This window comes from Poecilia reticulata, linkage group LG14 (assembly GCF_000633615.1).
Source record: "Poecilia reticulata strain Guanapo linkage group LG14, Guppy_female_1.0+MT, whole genome shotgun sequence".
In the NCBI taxonomy this organism is placed as follows: domain Eukaryota; kingdom Metazoa; phylum Chordata; class Actinopteri; order Cyprinodontiformes; family Poeciliidae; genus Poecilia; species Poecilia reticulata.
Window position 1 is genome coordinate 5,268,953 of NC_024344.1, and position 22,292 is coordinate 5,291,244.

Genomic DNA, 22,292 nt, shown 5'->3' on the forward strand with positions numbered 1-22,292 from the left:
GGGAGACAGAAGAGAGAAAGAGAGATAGGAACGTCGGCTTCTGTCAAGGCGCTGTAGTTTTTTTTTCCTGTAGCCTTATGCATCCCTACATGTTTTCAGGTGAATAAGGTGAATTCAGAGGATTTTTAAAACACCGGGCTTCTTGTTTTTTTTTTCTTTTTTTCTTTTTTTTTTTTGTCAATTTTTATTTTTACTCCTCAGTGGATGGTTTTTGAACAACAGCAGACGCCCGAGCTTGTAAAGCAGGTGTGAGAGACAGCGGCGACCGCTCCTCTCCTCCCTGTTTTCCAAGGGGAAATGTCGAGCGAGACGCCGGCTTCAGCACCACCGGGCTCTGCTTCCTCGCTCACGGACACAGACCAAGACTCGCATCCCCCTCTTCCTCCTCCTCCGCCGGCGGGCTCCTCCGCTCAGCCGCCGCCGCCGCAGCAGCAGCAGCAGCAGCAGCAGCAGCAGGTCGCCGCGGGCGCTGGCTCCGGCTCCACCGGGGAAAAGATGGTGTCTGCGGCCGGCTCTATGGTTCTCCCGGCCGGGGTGATCAACCCCGCGGTTCCGATTAGGAATATCCAGATGAAGTTCGCCGTGGTGGTGGGCCTGATCCAGGTTGGGGAGGTTAGCAACCGGGACATCGTGGAGACGGTGCTGAACCTGGTGAGTGAATGCGAGTAATGCTGGGGAAAACAGACAGAGAGAGAGAGAGGGAGAGAGAGAGGAAGCCATAGAAAACAGTAGAATCACTGCGCCCCAACTCGCTATGTTTTATTTACGAAGCTTCCTTCACTCCCCCCTTTTGGTTGTGTGGCTTTCAGGCGATGATGTCATTTATTTGTTCTGGGGATGTAAACGGTCGGCTTTTTTTTTTTATTTATTTTTTTAACAATTTCTGCAGATAAAAATGCTTTAGGTAGCCGGATAAATGAGGCTGTATTATTGTAGAGGCAGACAGAGGCATGTGACTCCACAAGGGGCTTTGAGGTTTGTCTAATCACCAGCCATTGTTGACTAAATGACCAGATTGTTGTTGGGTGGAAAGACATAAACAGATCTATCCAGAGAAGCAGTGGTGGACGCCGGACACAATGCATTGTGGTTATTCTCCTGACCCCGATCTGTAACCCGAAGTGATGCGGGGGACGAACGGACGATTTTGCGCACAACACCATGACCCAAACGGCTGTAATTCGCGCAGAATCACGCATGCATGCATGCCTGATGTGTCACCTCTGAGACGCACTCATCCAGCATCATCGGACAAAGGCCCGACTTAGCTTTATGCTATCCACCGACATCCGTATGCGTTTATGAAGGAAAAAAAAATATGCACAGGCCTATTGTTGCAAGCAGGCATGCAGGCAGGGCGCTGCATCCTGTGCGCAAAGGGAGTGATGTATTGGTAGCTTTGAAGCGTTTAGTGGTTTATATTACTGTGCTTCACATTGCTGTTATTTATGGAGCTGATATAGGTTTCAACCTCTCCCCCCCTCCTCCTCCCTTCTTTACTCTTCCATCAGAGGTTGTGTCGGTGATGCTGGGCCTGTTCAGCACAGCACATCAGAGAGGATTTAATCCAGCCGAGGCTACTGAGATGACTAGTGTGGATTGTTACGAAACAGCCAAAATGTACAGCAGACACGGGCCATGTGGGGCTTTATGAAGACACAGGATGTCTGTGTAGGTTGTGTCCACCTCCTCCATGCATCATGCGGTGGTGCTGCATGTATTTGCTACAAGAAACAGCCTCTGATCCTTATCGATTCTCTTGTAGAAGAACAAGTTGAATGATCCAAGCATCTGTTTTTAGATTTTAGGATTCTGGCCCAGTTCCTATTTTGTGGGGTTTGTGTTTGCAGAGGCCTGTGTTTATTTCTCTCTCTCTCTCTCTCTCTCTCTCTCTCTCTCTCTCTCTCTCTCTCCCTCCCACTGGATACCTTGAGCCATCCTGATTCAGGTTGCCTCTTATCTCTCAATCAGCTATTGGTGCTGCTGTGTGCAGCAGAGGGGCTTTGCTTGCTCACTCCAATCTCGTCTCCTTCTGGAAGGGACGGAGAGGAGTGATGCTGCATGCACAGACTGGTTTGGCTTGGCAGGGCAGCACCATGCATTTAAAAGCAGGTGGAGAGGGGTTGAAGGAGAGTGGGGGAGGAGAGGAGAGGAGAGATCGAGTAGGAGGAGGAGGAGGAGGTAGGATGCTGCAGTGGCTATGTGCTCAGAAATCACCAGCTGATGCAGCGGAAGAGGAAGGGACTCTGGATTGGTCCACATCAGATCAGTGAAAGCTCATCAGAGCATTCAGTTGAAACACACTCTCAAGTATTTTAGGCAAACACCTGCCTTCCCCCCCCTCAGTTCTAGGCCGATGCCTTTAATTGCGAATCCCGCTCTGATGCGGTAACACACACAAGGGCCTGACACCCTGACGAATTAAAGCACTATGTGTTGGTCACACAAAGCTTTACTGACTAAATCCTGAATTGAACAATCAGTCCTGGTTGCAGGGCTGCCAATAGCTAAGCCTGTTAGGGAATTCTCTTGCCCAGCTCTTTAATTAAAAGACTTGAAACAAAGAGGTGCAGAGGCAGGAAACCTCAGTGGTCATGCTGCTGGTACAATGAGTCCACTGTGACCCAAAAGCTGATCCATTATTTCTGTCAATGTGGGAGACCACAGCAGCCACATTCTCTGCTCACCGTTGCTGTATTGATCAGATCCCACTGTGTTTTAGGTGAGCAGCTGGTCTGTCAGTTTTAGCAGTGCCTCAGAAGAAGGTGCACACTGTTTGTTCCGAGTGACGGAGAGGAATGATGTCATAGAAAAAAGATTTTTCATTTGACATGCAGTGCAGCTGAATAAATATATTACATATACAGACAGTGTTTGTCGAGTTCTGGCTGCAAGCTGCTCGGCTATAATCATCAACACGGCATCACTGTTGTCACGGCAACGCTACTCTTTGGCTGCCTGCATCCAGACGCTGGACCTCCTGGTGTTRTTTTCTACTTCCGGACTGCTCCGCCACAGCTCTTCTCTCCCTGAAACTCCTAGTCTTTGTTTTTCTTTTTTGTTTTTYGATAAGTCTGTCTATTGGTATCTATATTATTAGAATCAGCAAAAGCCTAAAAGGTGATGAGCAGCTAGAATGATTGAAAAACATGTGCACCAGTGAGGCTCCATTGTTTTGAAATAAGTGATTAAGCTTGGTTTATGAACAGATGGGTGAAAAATTCATGTGGTTTATTATCAAATGTCCCAAATGGGTTTTAAGCTGATGTCTTGTGGTTTTTTAAAGGCCATTACGTGTAATCACTTCTGTTTTATTCTTGCTAGCACAACATAAGGTACCTATGTTTCTCTACTAGGCCTGTAGCGATACATGTACCTCCCAACGTGAGATGATTCATGATATTTGGTCCCCRTCAAAGCCGATTTCGAGATTCCAGTGAAATTCTGGCAGCAACACTTGATGCCCCGGAGTAATGTTGTTTTAAAAAARCAGTATTGTGTGTTTTCCAGCCACATAGCATTATTTTTAATAGCACAATAAAATAACTAAGTTACCCTCACTTGTTATAAAAATGCTGTATGTATCAAATATTTCATAAAAGAAAATTGACTTTGTTATTTAGCGCCTTGAAATCAGGCCTGTGTCTCTTTAAGAAAGTTTTGCACTACTCTATAAAATCCAAGATTACAGTAMRATCTAACATCAAGTCTAGCATCAAGAATGTTTACTCAACATACTTTTGTTTAGGTGTATAATTTAGCATAACCTTTTTATTTTGTGCATAAATTGGAGTMATTATTGCCTAWGTAATAAGATAATCTTATATAATTTGTTTGCAACTTTTACTTGGATGAGAAACCATGGTCATTTTGCCCAAGTTTATACCATGAGACTCTCATCCCACCCATGCCGAGAGCTAATAATAAGCAACAAAGCAGATGCTAACTTTAGAGTCATTAGCAACTTTTCTAATGCTTTTTCAGCCAGGTGTTGTCGACCAGTCTTTATTAGCTGGTGTTTCCAACACAACACGACAACTCAAAAAATACWGCTTTTCTTATTTTAAAGTAAAAGTCACARAGATGGAGGGTGGCCATTTCTCAGGCTGACGTAATATTAAAGCCTAACACTGTTTTAAGAGTAAAAGATTTATTACACTCTTGTTTTCAACAATATTCATTTGTCTGGTTTGTTTTATGCTAAAGTCCAAAACTAGTCTGAGTGCATTTTAGGAGTCTGTGATTTTTTYCCCTCTCGCTTTTAATGTTGAGCAGTAAAAAAGGAGTGATGTGATGAATGGAAAGAGATCTTTAGATTCCTTGAGTCTGTTCAGAAAAAAAACACTTAGCCCTTCTCTACTTTCAGGCTTCAGACCTCTTTTTTTTGTTGACATGGAGACATTTAATTGGTGACTCTGTAGTTCTGTTTAAGGGAAAAAGCTTAAATTGAGGAGGCATTTTGGAGTACACACTTCTTCATGGTGTGGTGATGGACCAATTTACTGTTTGTGCCGTCCCTTTGGAAGACATTCCCTCTTTTCCTGCTCACTGACTAGATAATGGTCAGTCGCTTCAGCTCACAGCCTTTCGTTACTTGACATGTTGTGATGCTTCCTATTGTTACAGGAGGAAGCCAGCTGAGCAGCAGTGTTTGTTGACAAAAGGGTTGGCATGTGCGACTTCTTTATCTGAAGCATGCTGTCACATATTTTCTTTACGTGAAGACTTGCAACATATTTCAGATCTKTCTACAGTCAGCCTTGTCACTTTGAGAGCCTTCAAACGACACCAGGTGTGCTTATTTATAGGCGGCTTTATCTAGCTGTGATGCTTTTTTTAGGATCAAAAGAGAAGGTTTTGTTGGATAGAAATTGACTGAGACCTCGTAACAGATCTTTGTTATTATTATTATTTTTTTACATTTCAAATCCTCCTTGGAAAGGTGAATGTGTTCTTGCACTCTCTATCTCCACCTAAGCCCATTTAGAGGTCCCAGTGAAACTCTGGCAGCAAGCGTTTCATTATCTTTTGTCCTCTCGCTGTCATTTCACAAAGGTCCTGAGTCCACGGCCACTAGTCAGACTCCACTAATAAATCAGTCTGGGACACCCAGAGTCACCAAATTAGCTCAATAAATAGAGGCAAAATGAAAATTAGAAGACGGCAGGGTGATAAAACGGAGATATGTTAYTGYGTTTTGTCATGTGCTCAGCAATGCGTGACAGTTTGCAGGGCTGGGGTATAACTCGCAAGATTTCAAAGGAACCTGTCAGCCATTTTCAAAATCTTTTCTATGGCAGGCACYCCAGGGTGGTCTGAACAACTCCACAAAACCGAGTACAATCAAAGTGTTTTTCAGGCTTGCCCTGTGGCTGCAGACTTAAAGCATGAGACACCTATGTCCTGCAGCGCTTGTAATCTYTTTGAATGACCATGCAGGGGGAAACAGTGCGTCATTGTGTGCCCAGTTAGCCGAGCAGATGAGGGTTCCACTAATGCAATTAAACATTTTATTAAATTATGTTTTGCTATTGTGTACATTAAGAGCACATTTTATGCCAATGTAATTTTTTTTTTTAATAGCCAATTCTTTTTAGTTACATGTTCTGGTTTTTTAAAGTTATATGGCTGAAATTGAGTTATTTAGCGTATCCAATACGTACCATGGTGTTAATCTCACACATGTTACACATATTAAATTTATGGGGAACAATCATGTGAAATTATACTCTTTTTTTATTTTATTTACTCATTATATGACTTTATAATTTGATCTTATTTCCTAAAATCGCTAAGTGTTTTTTTAAAATGTCATATAAAGAACTTCTAGCTTTTAAGTTAAAGAAGTCAAGATTTTATGTAGAAGCTATACTGGTTAGGTAAGGGCTGGTTGATTCTAGAAGATATAATAATTTGTTTTTGCTTAAGTTAAAATTAACATTTTAATTTCTCAGTGAGTATAACTGCAAAATCTTGGTTTTTTTTCAATGCAATTTTTTCGTCAGCTTTCACATTAAAATATATATTTTTAAGTKTTATATAAATTTAGTGATGACAGTAGTATTTTTTTGTCATGCTTGATTTACACTTCCTTTTTTATTTTGCATATAAAATTTTAGAAGTAGTTTCATAGTATAAAAATAGAAACGRATATCTTYGGTTAYGCTTTTAAAATGTCATGTTTGGGCTAGAAAAACWATTTTTCATGTAATTACCTACCACAAAAGTTGGTAGGTAATTACATACTCCCACAGATCTTTGGAATTGAGAAGGAAAACCTGAAGTGCTTTGTCTACATATTTTGACTTAATTCTGGTAAATCAGCAGAACGACTAGTGTAGCCAATGAAGGGAAGGTGCAAACCTGAACGTCAAGGTAATTTCACTGCAAACAGAAAATCAAAAAGTGAATCAAAAAATAAAACTTGTCTSAAAAGTCACATTTAGACRATTCACCACAAGTCTYCATTAAAATGAAACYGAAATTTTCTGCKATTTGCCCATGGAGTCTATAGTCRGTGTCACATTAGAAAACAGTGAGAGCAGTGCTACTCTTGACCCCAGAGGCAACACTGGAAACATTTTAACGCAGACTGACCTGCCGTTTAAACTCCTTCACACACACTGTTCCGTTTTCTCCCTTTCCCTTTCACATACCCATGTATCTAGAAATGGAGGACAGAGGGTGTGGTTTYTGCTGCAAGGTCACAAATGACTCCGCTATCTATCACACAGCTGGGCTGTCCTGACCCCTCTGTGTGCTGTTCGGAGTGAGGGACGCAGACGGCGTGATAGGTGGAAGAAAAACAGCCGCAGAGTGAGGAACTCTTATCTTAACTGAGGATTCAGAGGGAATATTGAAAGTCTTCCATATTTCCCTCGGGTGTTATTTTCATCACAGGTCCAGCTGTATGATGTTCTATGGGGGTCTGATGAGCTTGAGCCCCCCTGCGGAGCCTCATTGCACCGTGGGTATCACTGCTTTCCCTTCCTCTGCTCCTGGCGACAGGGGAGCGGAATACAGCAGGAGTCTCATGGAAACTCCTAAACAAATCACAAAGCACTTTAATGAAACCTTGACATGCTGACTTTTAATTGGACCTTTTCTCCTCATCATCAGTTACCTGTCATGCTACAGGGTGAGCTTCAAGCTTGTTAGCGTAGCATCTGTGAAATCAAGGTTTTGCAGTTGCAGCTCAGCAACACAGGCTGGTTGGACAAATCAAGAAACATATTTTCYTYGACTAATACCTTAAAGCACCCAATTAAAAACTAAAATCTCAACTTTCCCCTTAAATTGCACACCCCGTCACTCCCAAATCCTCTTAATATCAGCTTTTTATTATTTTTTTTATCTGCTTTTGGACCAAAATGATTCCTTTTGAGAAGAAATGCTGATCACTGCTGTTCTGTTTGACTCAAATTATAGTTTTTTTCTGCTAAACTCTCCAATTTTCGGGCGCACGTGAGAAGCCCTACATACTTCTTTATGTTCTAAAGCGCCTAAATTCTGCTCTGCTCCTCTAAATTCCTCCTTATCCTCTTGTTAGCTTCCATTTCCAGATGGTCGGATTTGTTTCCGAGGATAAGCCGTGTGAGATTTTAACTGAGGTCTCCCGTCTGGAAGTGGGAAAAAGAACGCAAAGTAAAGTGTCCCATCCTTGCGTGACGACACCTCTAGCTACCTCTCTCCATTCCTTTATCCTCTCAAAGCACATATACGTCCTCCTCACCCCTGAGCGTAATCTGGTCCCTCGCTCCCCGACTCTTGAGCTGGGTGAAGCCGCTGGTGAATGATCCCTATTATGTTGAGGTAATGGAGGTCTCTGCAGTGTCATCACTCTCTGGTTTCTCCTCTCTACGCACTTTCTCCTTTCCCACATTTACAGAAAGCCTGGTGATGGAACCATATGGCTGCCATCACCTCTGTCTGTTGAGCCTTCTGTACGCGGGGGTGGAGAATTGAAGAGAGGGACGGGGAAAGCTGACACAAGGCTTGGAGGCCCAGAACTGTGGAACAGAGTAGTGCAACAGTTAAAATGCCTTTTTCTTAGGTCCTACATTAAACTACACAGAAAACTCATAATCCATTTGCTTAAGTGCCAAAAGTTACTTTTTTACCAGATGCTATGTTTTAGGAGTTAATTTTAGAACTGGTTTTCAAAATRCATGTTTGAAACATTTATTATTCRTTCCAAATAATTCTGGTTATTAATTTATTTGAAAGCCAGCACCGACTAGTATGAAATTATTTCACTATCTTCAGAACAGGAAGTTATTTCYTTTTCCATTTGAACAAAAGTAGGATTGTTTTTTGTACTGCTGTACAATTTGCATGAAGCTAAAGACTTAAATACAGTCATAAGATGCTCTCATTAAAATTAGAGTATAACTTTGTGTATGAACACCATAATTTCACCATGTTTACAAAACTGTGTAAAATGAAATGTAATAACATGATCCAACATCTTTTTATTGAATTAAAAAGGAAAAATAAACCATTTCTCATATTTATGTAGACATTCTGTATTGATCTCATGAAATTTAGCAGTTGTTTGCATCGACAGTTTAGTTAAAGTTTTCGTTTAGATAATGGTTCTAAACGATAACCRGTTCTGGTTTCTGGTTAGCTGTCATGCTAACAGCTCAGAAGAGTTGAAATGAGTGGTTTTGATATATTTATATATACATGTGCTACAATAAGATACATTTTAATGCTGATTACTGTGAACCCTTCTGTCTTGCTCCTTTGGCATTGTTTCTTCACTATTGTTACTGTCTGTTTCATGCCATTGTGTCTGGCTCTTTTGTGTGAGTGTGTGTTTCCTGGTTAGTACACACTGGATGGTTGTGATTGCCTCACTGGGGAGGCAGGGGCTGTATGGAATCTTCACACACAGCATTTGGATCAAAACCAGTGCTCAGACACTGACGTGGCTTTGTACACATCTCTCCGGGTGTGTTTGTTTCTCTCTGGCACCCCTAACCAGCAGAAATATTCAAATTCTAACAAGCTGCTTTGTTGGAGTCACCTGATGTTTTTGTGCTTCTTGCTGAGCGTATTGATAAATGAGCGCACTTGCGAAACCATAGTTTTACTCTCCTCCATCCACTTTCATCTGCACATTTTCTGTGGCAACACTCTTCTACTCATATATACGCATGCAGAAAAGAGAAGCACATACTGCTCTCCTCCTTCTTGTAGCCCACATCATTGCCTGGCAGGGGTTATTTTATATTCATGCTGGCCTACTTTGCCTCCCTCCCTTGGCTCTGCACACACACACACACACCACACATCTGCTGTACTGGAAGTATAACTGACTGTGGTGGCTATTCATCATGCTGCGTGCTGCAGTGGCCGAAGGTTGATTATAGCCAACTTCGGAGTGTGTGTGTTTGTACCTGGGGAACTTTAGTATTCCACATTAGACATCCAGAGTTTTCCTGTGCTACTCATGCATCCCCTGCAGCTTGGAAAACACTGTCAGTGGTTGTAACAAGTCATTTAACACCGCATTAGGCTGGTTAGGACATCCACACTCTGTATCGAGCCACAACATTTCCTACGTCTCCGTGCTTCCATCTGTGCTCTGCATGGAGGGGAAAATAAATCAGGGCTACATGTTCCCTTCGTTAAATAGACCCCAACTAGTGATTGTGGTTGAGAGCAATTTTACCCATAGGATTTTTTTTTAATAAAGCCACATCAGTAAAAGCTGAAAGATGGAGAAAAGGGGGTGTTTATGTAACCCAGATATGACAAAGAATTTAGGAAAAAAAGAAGTTCAAATATGTGAAACGACGTTGGTTGTTCTCAGCTACTAGAATCTATTTAATAAACCAAAGTCTATGCTTTGTAGCAGTAAGTTGGGTAAGAAGAGCTTTCTGTCAATTGACTGTTGTGAACAACTGGTAATCAAGTATTTTGTACCACATTTTAATGTCGCCACTAATCTCACACAGCCTGCTGTTAATTTACTTTTGCTGTTTTACTTTTAGCAAACTATAAGTGACACATTGGTTCAGTTCTTTGGGCAAAACTGTAAAAACAAGTCAGAAAAAGTCCAGGAAAGTGTTTGGATGGCCTACAAAGTCACCAAAGATGACTTGCTGAACAGCTGATGGCAAAATGAAAAAATACGCTCTAAAAAAAATGATGTAATTCAAAGTAAAAAAAAATATAAAATAGCAGCTGATGCTAAAAGATGTGTAGCTAGCAGTTAGCACTTGCTAACAGCCAAAAAATAAAAAAACCTGACGACTTATGATGGTATAGTTGAAGCTTGTTTGTAACATTCGACTGAGTTTTGTTGTAGAAGTGGCACACATTGCACTACTAACATGAAGTGTGAGAGCTCTGGCAGATATGTGGCAGGACTTTTCACAATGACTAAAAGATCCATGGCAGACAGATTTATGCAGTGATCAAACACCACAGTGGTACCTGTGTCTAAAGACAATAAGGGAGTGTCATTTTACTATGGAAATTGTCTTCCAACATAGTTGAAACAAAAGGCTGATACATAATAGTGCAACAATAGTATAACAATCAATGTGTCTTGTGATTGTTTTTACTTTGCTTTGGTACATAATGGTCTGACATTTTACTTTTAATGAATAATATAGCAATAGAAAATGACTGGCAGTCTTCTTCCTAAAAAAAAAAAATATATTTTTCTACTAGAGCCTTTTTCAGGAGTAAACTTCGACCCTGTTCATTTATTTTTATCTGGGTAAATGCAGTTGAATCTCAGGGTGGTGATAATTACCACAGAAAACTACTGTACTTCCTGGAAAAGGTCCCTGTAAGGCAAACCTGTATTTTTAATGCTATAACAACCTGATGTATACCTGAAGTCTGAGAGTTAATTGCTCTGTTGAGAACTAAGTGAAACCTTATGAATGCAATTATTTAAAATACATTTAATGCATTCTAATGACCATCATGGTCATTAGGAGCTTTATATGAATAACAATGATTTAGTGATTGCATTGGATCGATGAGTCACCAATATTGGTTACTGTCCAAAGTACTCATTGAATGATTGGTTATTTGTGTTTTCTGAGTACAGCAGTCAATCACTTGTAGATGCTATGTAGAGTATTTGTTTCACAACTATCCTCTTAGATATTATGACAAATTTTGTTCAAAATTCTTTTAGTGCTAGATACTTTCTTTATGACATGTCTGCTTGTAGCACAATGAAGATTAATATCTTGTAGCACATTGCCAGGTTTTATTCTTGTTCTTCCCGCAAGCTTGTTCACTTTCAGAATGTTTGATTACCTGGCAGTGGTGGTGACTCATTGTGGTACCCCTCAGACTTTCCAATGCACATTCCTAGCATTGCCTTTCTCTCTCATCCTGCCCCAGTCCCATTTAAATTAATCTAATGTCTAGAGAATATGCATGCAGAGTGGCTCGGTCTATTAATTGTCCTATGGTATTGAGCTGTCCTATCTTACAGACATTAAGTGATAGAAATGTGAGTTGGAATAATTTGGCAATTAGTGTACAACTGCAGAAATAATGGTGTTCCAACTAAGAAACTGGATTCTGGAGGAATATTTGCCTCTAAAGCTACCGCCTAATTTGAACAGCAATTTTATAGCTTTCAGCGCACAGTTCTCCACCTTCACTGCTGGAATCATTTCGACAAATGTCCGGCCCTCCTGGAGAAAAGACTGTGAGATCTCAAGGCTACATGTGCAAGCTGACAAACTGCAGTGATATTGGAGAATGGACTTTGTGTTGAAATGACCTTTTCTTACAAATAGTTTTTTTGTGAGCGAGTTTGACATTTGACATCATCATCAGGGAGCCTGGATTTCTCGTATTATCTTCAAAACAGTCTCCACTGAAAAAGTTTTTGAACTTTTTGGTATTTGGAAATGTAGTTGTGGGATGAATAAAGTCTATAGTTTGTAACTATGACAAACCCCCCAGTGTAAAAGGACTTGAAGCTGATTGTGTGAAAATGAGCTTATAGTAATAACCACTCATCTCAGCTGCAGTTCCAGACTATTCTCTTCAAGAGTTATTTTTAAAAGCACAGATCTCGCATCACGTTGTTCTCACAGTGTCTGCTTCATGTCAAACAACACGAGCCTTAAACGGCTCATCTGTGCTGGCTTCCAGTCAAATCTAAAATAAAACTGAAGTGATAAGTTTACAGATTAACTGCAGGAGCAGTTGAGGTGGTTGCCTGGCCAGACTTCAGATAAAAAATGGAACTCTCTTAAATATAACATCAAATTTAAAGCAGAGATTTCCATTTCAAAAGTCAGTTCTCCATGCCCAAGTCAAGCCTCGAGTGTTTGTGGGGAACGTTCAAATCTAATCTCAAGACATCAAGGGTCAAGTCCAAACATTAAAATGGCAGGCCCAAGACTTTTGCTAAATTCATCAAAAAGTCTGAAAGGCAAGTCCAAGTAGTGTCTCAAATTTTATAAAAACATATTTTTCTCCACTTGAAGTCATTAATCTATTCGCTAATCGCTGAAATTACAAATGACATTAAATGCATGCCATCTAGTCTGCCTGCAGCACTGTAGTGCTGTAAGTTATAAGGATGCCAAATGGACATCCAGCATTCTTCTCTTAATCTTTTTCACACATTTTATTTATCATACAGAAAATATTTTTGCACAGATTTCATCACTACTTTACTTTTAATTTTGAAAGTTACTAAGATCTAAATATAAATATGCATTTATGCACAAAAAACCTGAAGTGATGAGAACTAATTTAATACACAGTGATGCTACGGCAAACATGGACATATTGCTACGAACCATTAATAGCCTATAGTCCTTGAATGCCCCTGGGTGATGCATCAAATGCACCCTTCAGCGGAACATGCTCATCTCTGTCAGAGCTGCTGTCTTTGCCTTACGCACTGGAAAAGCCTCCTCAATGGCAGCCTCAAATAAAAACAGTCTGATGTCATTAACAGTTTTTACTGACATGTACATGCTGTGTGTAACGTTACCATAGCAGTCATTTGTATACACAAAATCAGAAGGGACACTATTTATTAGTCAAGTTACAAAAGATTCTTTGTTTGTTATGAGTTTGAGTCTGAGGGTTGAGTCTAAGTTAAGCTTAAAGTGTTTGTTTCTTGTGAGTTAGTTGTAGCACAAATTGCAAATAGGAATTCCTGTGTTTTACTTTTTTATAGAGCCTTTTTCTGGTTCCTGCAGTCAAACAGATTTTTTATGGTTCCCCAATCAAATATCATGTGTATATTGTGTTAATTCACTGTGTGTGGTCCTTGTACAGTAAGTCAGCCATGGTCAGTAAACCCTTCGGCCTTATTCCGTGGGCCCGTGCTCAGATTTGTGTGTTTCTTTCCCGACCCCGTCTCATGATGATGGATTACAGAGACCCGTTGGAGCTGCTCGCTGCCTCCCTTATCCTTCATCAACTGTGGCGCAGTGAAACAGCTCTCTCCATTGTTCCAGCGATCGGACGCACACGGACGCACATGCATGCGCAAGTCTGTCTCTCAAACAGACAAAACAAACAGATTAGTAGTCCTGAATTGCCACCAGCTTGGCTTGAGTCAGGTCTGCAGGGCTTATCTGGAGACCTTTGGCCTTAGCATCAGCTAGTCTACACCTGCCTCATCACTCAAACGGACAGAAAAAACTCAGTTGGTGAAAAAAGTTGGGATTGTTTTAAGAGTGAATGTGGAACAGTAAAAAAAATAAAAATAAAGTAAATCTGTTTGGAGGTATTTAAAGATGAAAGTTAATTTCCAGAGGCTACAATGCTTAAAATATGAAATGTTTTAGCTAGAAATCTGGTATAAAAATAGCTAGTACAATATTTGAGTTTTGAGATATTATGATTATGAAGATATCCAAACTTTATGTTGCAAGCATGTTGCTCGCAACAGCATTTCTCCATTAAATCAAAATTTATTAAGCTGCTTGCACCTGTTCTTGGGTTCGCTGCACTGAGCAGTAGTTCCTGTGAAGAGCTCAGCAGATGTGCAGTTCCACCGCCGCTAGTCTGAAGGAACTGAGTGGGGGAGGAGTGCTCTGTGAGGTTGAAGGTTGGCTTGGAGACTGCGTGGAAAAGGGGCGCTTAGTGAGAGCAAGCATTTAGGCACCCCTCAATGGTTGCCATTGGAGATTACAGGATTCTTCAAACAAACATGAAAGAGTCAAAGCAACATTCCAGATGTGGTTTTGATGAGGGAGTAACAACATAACATGCTCAAAAAAGTCGGTTTTACGTAATACTGCCTCTTTAAATATTTTCAGTCAGTCATTGTTGCCATCAGCTTTAAAATGGCCTTAATATGCTCTCAACTTTGCTTTGGAACAGTGAAGTTTCCCTTTGATGAAATACACCCAGAGACACCACTTAAACGCCCTCCTGTAACATTTCACCATTTTTGTTTCATGTCAGTCCCCCCCGCTTTGTGTCCGAGAGTATTCTTTCGCATCTCATTTGTTGCCTGCTGTCCCTCTAAGGGTTAGCTCTCAATTACAAACTCCCTTTTATGCAGCTTTGCTGACATCCTCTTGGTTTTCCTCTTTGTTCTTTATTTTCTCTCTTTCCGATTCTCACCACTTTAGATGTTTTCTCTATCTCTCTTTTCTTTTGCCCTTCCGCAGACCGTTTGTGCCCTGGTGAGGGAAAGTGCTTTTTAATGATAACTCTTTCTCTCTCTGCACATAAATCACGATGGTTTCTGTTCTAGTAAGGTCCAACTCCTCCGCTCCTGAATTTCGCTGTTACTTTTATATTTCCTCTAAATCTGGTGACAATTTGGCATTTTTAGATGAAATTCTTGTCTGAATTTAAATATGTACTTCTTCTAGTGCGTATTTATTTGTTAAATAAATACAGTGCTGTTTGAGTTTTCTAAGGTAATATACAACACAGTAGTCTGTGTGAGTTATACTGCCTCACTGTTTGCCCTTCAGCTGTATTTATGTTTACACATTGGCTAATTATAAAATAAGCATCATAATGATCTTTTCATGCCTATATTCACATTCTTGTTTGCTGAAGAGCTGTGAAATCTATACTGATTCCTCTTGAGATGGGGGGAAGAAGGAACAAACTTCCAAGTGTAACTTTAATATCTTCTATGCTTTATTTGGCTGTAATCTACTAATCGTGTAAAACTGCAAAAGCGTGTAACTTGATTTGACCATTTTCCAAGTCTGTATAACTATTTCTTTTCAGCAATGTAGATCTTTATCTTCTTTAGTAAAGTCTGAAAACTAAAGTTTTTTACACATTCATGTTTTTCTATAATGAAGTTTTCACACGGATTTATATTTAAATGTCTGTCAGTTTTGGTTGGACACAGACGTTATTTGTCTTTTTTTCAGCAAAATGATTCTTCAGGTTTTAGAAAAACACAGGTTTTCTCCAGCAAATTATTTTAAGTTCTGAACTGTTTGTAATATCATAAGTAAAATTATTATACAAATCTACTAAAAGAATAGACTAGAAACCTGGTCTGGAAAATTCTATAGTTTCTAAATGGAAATGCCTTCAGAAGTCTTTTTTTCTCTGAACAGTCATTGAACACATTGTGGATATGTGTTTAAAACTGAAGTTGCTATTTAGACAAAAAAAAGGCATATATATATATATATAATCATTTATTTTTTACTTCAATTAGCAATTAGTACCTGTACCATCGCTAACTAACAAAAGTCTTACAGTATTTTGTCAATGGCAGAAAATGGCTCCCAACATTTCTGATACACTTCAAAGCAGATGCAGGCTAAAAGGTCAAAAGAATAAATTGAAGCAGCTTTTTGTAATCCTGCTAGCCTTTCTGCGTTCTGCTCAAGCTTGAGACTCATCCTCTGTGAACGTCAGAGTCTCTGCATGATGTTCACTCCTCAATTACTATTCCTTCAACAATATGATATAACTTTCAACACCAGGCATGTTTTTGGAAAATGCATCCCAAAATGCTACTTTAAAGTTTTTAAATATATTTACCAAAAATGTACAGCTCAAATAAAGAAGCTTTTACTGAAAACAGAAAAGCAACATGTAGTCACATTGAGGCTAAAGTAATATAACATGTTGTGTATTACAGCAGATAGTTTCTTTTGTCATTTTTATACTAATATCTAACCCTGTGCAAAACATAAATCAAATGCTCCCTGAATTTAATGATAGTTTGATAAGGTAGTATTTTATTTAACAATGCTCTGCTTTTCTGTTAAGGTTTAACAAGCTGTTATTAGCTTGTTAATATCTGCTTGGCCTGAATATGTGCTTGGTAAGCTAACCTGGAGCTGGCTGTTTAATAGCTCAAAAATAGGATTATCTTAAATGATGGGTTGGGGTGTCTTTGTTTTCCACACCAAGACGGCCCATTTATTCTAGAGATATTTCTAAAAAGCTAAATAGCTATGGATCTCTCTTAAGTATTGAATTAAAGATAATTTAAACTTGAGAAATCATATGGAGGAAACGGTATTATGGAAATAATGATTAGTAATTACTTGATTATTTTTTAAGTCTTGCTACATGTTGTGTTAATAGCGATTGTAGCATGCTGTTACCACATCAGTGCTTCTCTGTTTTTGTCTTTTGTGGATCTGCTCTGCCTTCTCAAACCTCAGTCAGGCAGGCCTCTCACATTTGACCAGGTTTTGGTTATTCTTAGATGGAAAACCTGTTAGTCGAGTTGTTTAATAATAATAATCAGTCTGTGTGACTGGACTAAATTAATTAAATAACTTTTTTTAATGGAACGTAACCTGAGACATTTGTTGTGAATTGGCACTATATAAATAAAAAGAACATGAAGTGTGAAAAGGTGTAGTGGTGTGAATACTTTCCAGTGGCACTGAAATATACAGATTCCATCTGGAAACTCATTGGTTGCTGTCTGTGTTGCTCTAAAAACAAAAAAAAGAAAGAAAAAAAAAGAAAAATGCTTAAAAAAAAAGAGGAAAAATGCCCTCAACTAGAAATTAATATGTCATGGCATTTTTTTGTATGTTTGTGCTGCGTTATAATACATTGTGTGTGTGTTTTTATTTATTTATTTTTTGTTTAGATTTTTTTATTAAGAACTGGAAACAATACTTGTAGTGTGTGTGTGTGTGTGTGAGTGACACAGGGCATCATGTGCTCCCTCCGTTAGACAAAAGGGCAAAAATGTTTTTTGTTTGTGACCCGATAGCATGTGACGAGGCTTATTGCTCGATCCATTACTAAGCCTCTTTGGCCAATCAGGTGGCAGACATTTTCAACCGCACTTTGGATGAAGTCAGCTTTGTGATGACTTGGCTTCAGTCCCCAATCTCTGCAGTGTGTATGCACATGAGCTTTTGACCTGGATTCTTGTTTTTTCTGGGAATATTTGCCCTGAAAATACTGAAAATGAGGCATATGTGCCTCATTTTCAGTAGTTATCTTTACTTTTACCACATTTAGTTGTCACAACTTTTATAATTAGAAAATATTGATGGTCTGGAGGAGCTTTGCAGCCCTGTGATTTAAGGGCTTCTTCTGTAGCTTCTTTCTATTGGTGCATCTGTCTACAAAGGAGAGCAGGAGCTGTCCATTGTGCTGAAATGAGACCTAGTGTAGTTGTGTTCCTTCTCTTTTTGCCATTTGTCAAAGCAAACATTCACACATTACTGTTACTGTGCTTTTTGTCCGTCAGCTTATTTAAGTCTTGCATCACTTTCTTGTCGGTTCCCATTCTCCTCCTGATCTGCCTCTCTTTGCTGTTCTTCTGTTCTTTTTAAAGCTCCTTTTTCTTCCAGTCCTGAAAAGATGCTATTTTTTACCCAGCCTTTTATATGCTAATGGCACTGCACCTCACTTCAGTAACTTGTGAAAGTATCTATATTTTCATGAGGTTTATTGGGTTTTTATGTGGCAGATCAAAACAAATTAGTGTATAGTTTTGAGGGAAAATGAGTCATGGTTCCCATATTTTATTTTTAGAATAAATCTATAAAGTGCAACACACATCTTTATTAGGACCCCTCTACTCTATTATCCCGAAATGAAATTCAGCAAAACCAGTTGCCTTCAGTCACTTAATTATCAAATAGACTTCAATTGGATGCAGCTTATTCCTAGTGTCACAAAAACTCTTGAAGGGACTAGTCAGAGATGGGATTGGGATCAGGCTATAAAACAAAACCATAAGAGCATCTTACAGACCACTTTTTATTCCACCATCTGAAAATGGAAAGAGTGTGGTGCAGCTGCAAATCTATCCAGACATGACCGTCTGTAACTGGCAGGATGGACAAGGAGAGCATTTATCAGAAAAACAGCCAAGAGGCTCATAATAACACCAAAGGAGCTGCAGAGGTCCATGGTTCAGGTTGGACAATCTGTTGACAGCTCAACAAATCATGGCTTTTACTACCAAGATTTGTTGAGCAGCAAGAAGAAAGACATTAAAAGAACGCCATGAAGAAAAATGGGGGATGTGTTGAAGAAAACCAAAATTGAGCTTTATGGTATACATAAAATTCAAATTATATAGACCATAAGTATCCTACAGAACCTCAAATGTGGCAACATTATGCTGTCAGCACTAACCAGAGAAAATATTTAGAGTATGAAAGACATGAAACCAAAACGGAGCAGGACAACAACCATTAGCATACAGCTTGAGCTTCAATAGAGTGGTTTAGCTAAAGGGCCCAGTCAAAGTCTGCACCTAAACCCCATTGATCGGATATTAAAACTGATTTATTCAGACACTCTTCAACCTATGAGACTGCAAAAAGTTCACACTTCCTTTGGGTTTGACTTCAGTTTGGTTCATACAGAACATAACAGATAAAATGAATGCCAAATAGTTCTAGCATATGACTTGCTGCATTTTTTCTGTTTTGATGTTTTTCAAGTAAAATTTCTATGGAAAACATTTGTACTTAGCTAAAGTGCAGGGATCTGATCTGCCTCTATGCATTTCAGTGCAACTTCTCCAATTAGTTTTTGTTTTTCGTTGTCGAATATGCAACACACAGAGTTGGTTTCCATATGTTTTTGTGATAAATCACAGGTCAGCTAATATCCTATTGTTACTACATAGAATGACAAGTTATTGGTGTAACAGTAACAGGTTGACTTCAGCCCACCTGCATTGGTTCTTTCATGAAACTCCAAATTGCAAAAAGGTATTTTAATCCCACCTTTTTCTGAAAGGGGTTGGTGAAATAGAGGTCTACAAAGTTTTGACTTATGAGAGGTAAATGCAAAGAAATGTAGCATTTTAGATTTTTATAAAAGAAGATAAAACATTATAAAAAACCATGTGTTCATGACCTTCCTCTTTCCTACATGCACTAATGTGACAAACTGAACAAGGGGGAAGGCGGTGAACATTTTCACGAGTTTCTGCATTTCTGTGATATTCTTGAATATCTCCAGCTTTGCTCCTTTCACCTTCACTCATGCTGTCATTCATGTGAATTCTTGCCGCTGATGTGAGCATGCATGAATGTGCCAGTGACGAACTCGGTGACAGTGTGTGTGTGTGAGTGACTAATTTCTGCAACATTTTTATTTATTTTTTTTGACAATGAATTGTTTAAAAGGCTTTTTGCCCTTCGAATGCTGAGCATGTACGTGTCTATCTTCTGGGTGACTTTGTAAAGGATGGATGTGTGTGTAAGTGTAACCGAATGTTATTGCGCACTTGTCTGCAAGTATGTCCAATATGTTTTATGTTCACACTTGACAAGATTTGAGTCAGATGTTGGAGGCGGTAAAAGGCACACAGAACTGGTCGGCAGTGAACTGGAGACTTTCATAAAGAGGAAGCAGCAGGCATTAAATCTTGCCTCCTCCTGGACCTCTTTTATTTATTTATTTTTATCCTGCTCTCTCTCTCTCTTTGGTTTCTGGCAGTGTTAATAGAAACTGACAAGGCAATGCATGGGAGCGCTCAATGGCCTTTCTTTTCTTTGATGTATGTACAGACGCACATTTATGCAGATTTTTACAGAAAAATGTATCGGCGGCCCGGCTGTTGGCCCCGACTTCACAAATGTTGTGTTTTGAACCATGTAGAGCTGTGGAGCCACAGTTATTCACCAGATTGAAGACACAAGCTGCTTGATTATGATATGTCACCTTTACTTTGCAGCACCCTTGACCTGAGCCTTCCTTTGCCTCTGGGCCACAAGTTCTATGCATAAATGACATTTACTGCATGCCAAATACAAGAAAAAAAAGTTTTATTTAATTTAATGCATTATGACTCATACATGAAGCATTTTTGAATGTATAACAGAAATCTCTCTGCTTGAATTTGCATACATTTAGATTTGCACCATAATAGCTCATGGTTATTTTCAGAACATGCTAAATTGTTTTTATAGTTCAGCCTATTTCTTTGATTTATTTGTATTTGCACTGTGATTGGAAGGAATATATATGAAAAATGGAGAAAAATAATGTTGTCAAAGCTGCTAGATTGGATGTAGTTATCAGCCTGTAATGGTCTGCATCTGTTGGTCTGTTAGGGAAATGCTGTAGATAATGCAGTGCACCTTGCTCTAGATTCTGCTAGTTGTTTAAATCTTTCAGAGGTTTTTTTTTTTTTTTTTTTTTGGTTCGTCTTCATTTTGACAGGTAACAGTCGTGCATCCACTTGTGTTGTGTTTTTGTTGGGAGAAGATGAAAGAAGATGCCATGCAGACCTATTAGTGTCAGTCTCTTCAGAAGAAGGAGCAGGATGGAAATATGTCAGCTCCTTTTGATCCATGATAGATTTTTTTGTTCAGAAATATTGTCTACAAAGTGTTTCAGTTGTGCATAACATGTTCTGAATTTAATATTCTTTTTGTTCATTTTCCCTCAAATGTCAAAGTTGAGGGTCAGTGATGTGGCTGCATTTTGGGATGCAGTTGGTGATGATCAAACTGCTTCTTCTTTTAGGTGTGTTCCAGTTTCTTAAAAAAAATGATATTAACTTTTCATAACAAAAATGCATTGTGTGCCATGTTAGGTATGGCGTTCCAGTTGTGATGGAAATTCCCAATGCTGAAAGCTTTTCATACCCAAATATTACTGATAAATTTGTTTGTATACTCAAAAAGCTGGCTAAGGCTGTTGTCTTTTGTCCAGCGCCATTCATAAGCATGGCAATGAAGGTTCTCTGCACAACGTTGACGTACATATTTTAAACGGTGAATGAAAGTGTTGTGTAAATGACTGGGACTGTGAATGGACCAGAATGCTTAGTGTGAATAGCTCTGGAAGGAGTATATACATGTTGAAAATATTTTGTTGTGACAAAATACTTGTCGCAACAAAGTCTACAGGCAGAGTCTGTAGATTCTAGGGTTAATAGATGTAGCTAAATCTGGTGCAAACATCTCTTCTTTTTGTAAAGATTGATGTTTTGACACTGTCCATTTAAAATACATAATAAAAACAAAACAGCCCATATAATAAATAAGCAAAGATGAAGAAAAATACATGATAAAAACATAATAGATTAGAAATAATAATGCATTTTAAGCATCACTTATAAACAATTTAAATGCTAATTCAAAGCAAACAGCTTGCTAAAATATGATTAAATTGGCTTGATAAACATTCTTTCACTTTTATTGGGAAGCTGTGGGAAGTAGTGGATTCACTCCTAATTTAAAAGAGTCAACAGTGTTTGCATATCTCAGTTTTCTGGGAGTTTGCTCCAGAACTGGAAAGGCTATGAAGCAAATGCTTCCTCCCTTTTGTTCTTTTCTGTTCATTTGAATACTGATCTCTGATGGCGTTAAGCTTCTATACGTTTATAGCTGTAAAGTAAATAAATATATAAATCCAAAATGTATTTAGGCTGAAGAGAATTTCAGTGCCAAGAACACTTTTAGATTCTACGCTTTACAAATTGGGAGGCAGTGCAATGCTACAAGCAGTGGCAGCATTCTTTTAAGCAAGTTGAAACTCACAGTTTGATTGTATGTTATTATAGATGAAATTGCAGAGAGTCTTGATTTTTAAAATTGCACTGCTGCCTCAGTAACTGTAAATGTGTTTACAGATTCATCAATCAACCAGTCTGAGATGGAAATTTGAGATTTTTCTGTTGATCAGCTGTAATTGATAATTATCTGGTTAAAAACAAACAAAAAAAATGCTCTTTTTGTTAGTTCATTAAGTTGTTGTAGCTAGAGATGCCCTGACTGGTGATTTTCTTGAGCAATACCGATTTCCATTTTTCTTCAAGGTCTGAAATGTCAATAAAATTTTTTATCTCTAAAAAAAAAAAACAAACAATAAAAAAACAATGAGATTAACTATAAAATGTTAAA

General features: G+C 38.9%; 1 protein-coding gene across 16 annotated transcripts in view; it reads left to right on the forward strand.

Annotated features, from left to right (window-relative positions):
- Nucleotides 1-22,292, forward strand: part of nbeaa (neurobeachin a) — a 108,950-nt gene continuing 86,658 nt past the window's right edge. For 13 of the 16 annotated variants that reach the window (XM_008427310.2, XM_008427313.2, XM_008427314.2 and 10 more), the window contains exon 1: nt 1-651. In XM_008427310.2, coding sequence (XP_008425532.1) covers nt 298-651 — 354 coding nt within the window. In that variant the 5' untranslated portion in view covers nt 1-297. The remainder of the gene's footprint in view (nt 652-22,292) is intronic. The other 3 variants (XM_008427323.2, XM_017308568.1, XM_017308567.1) reach the window with 1 other exon arrangement.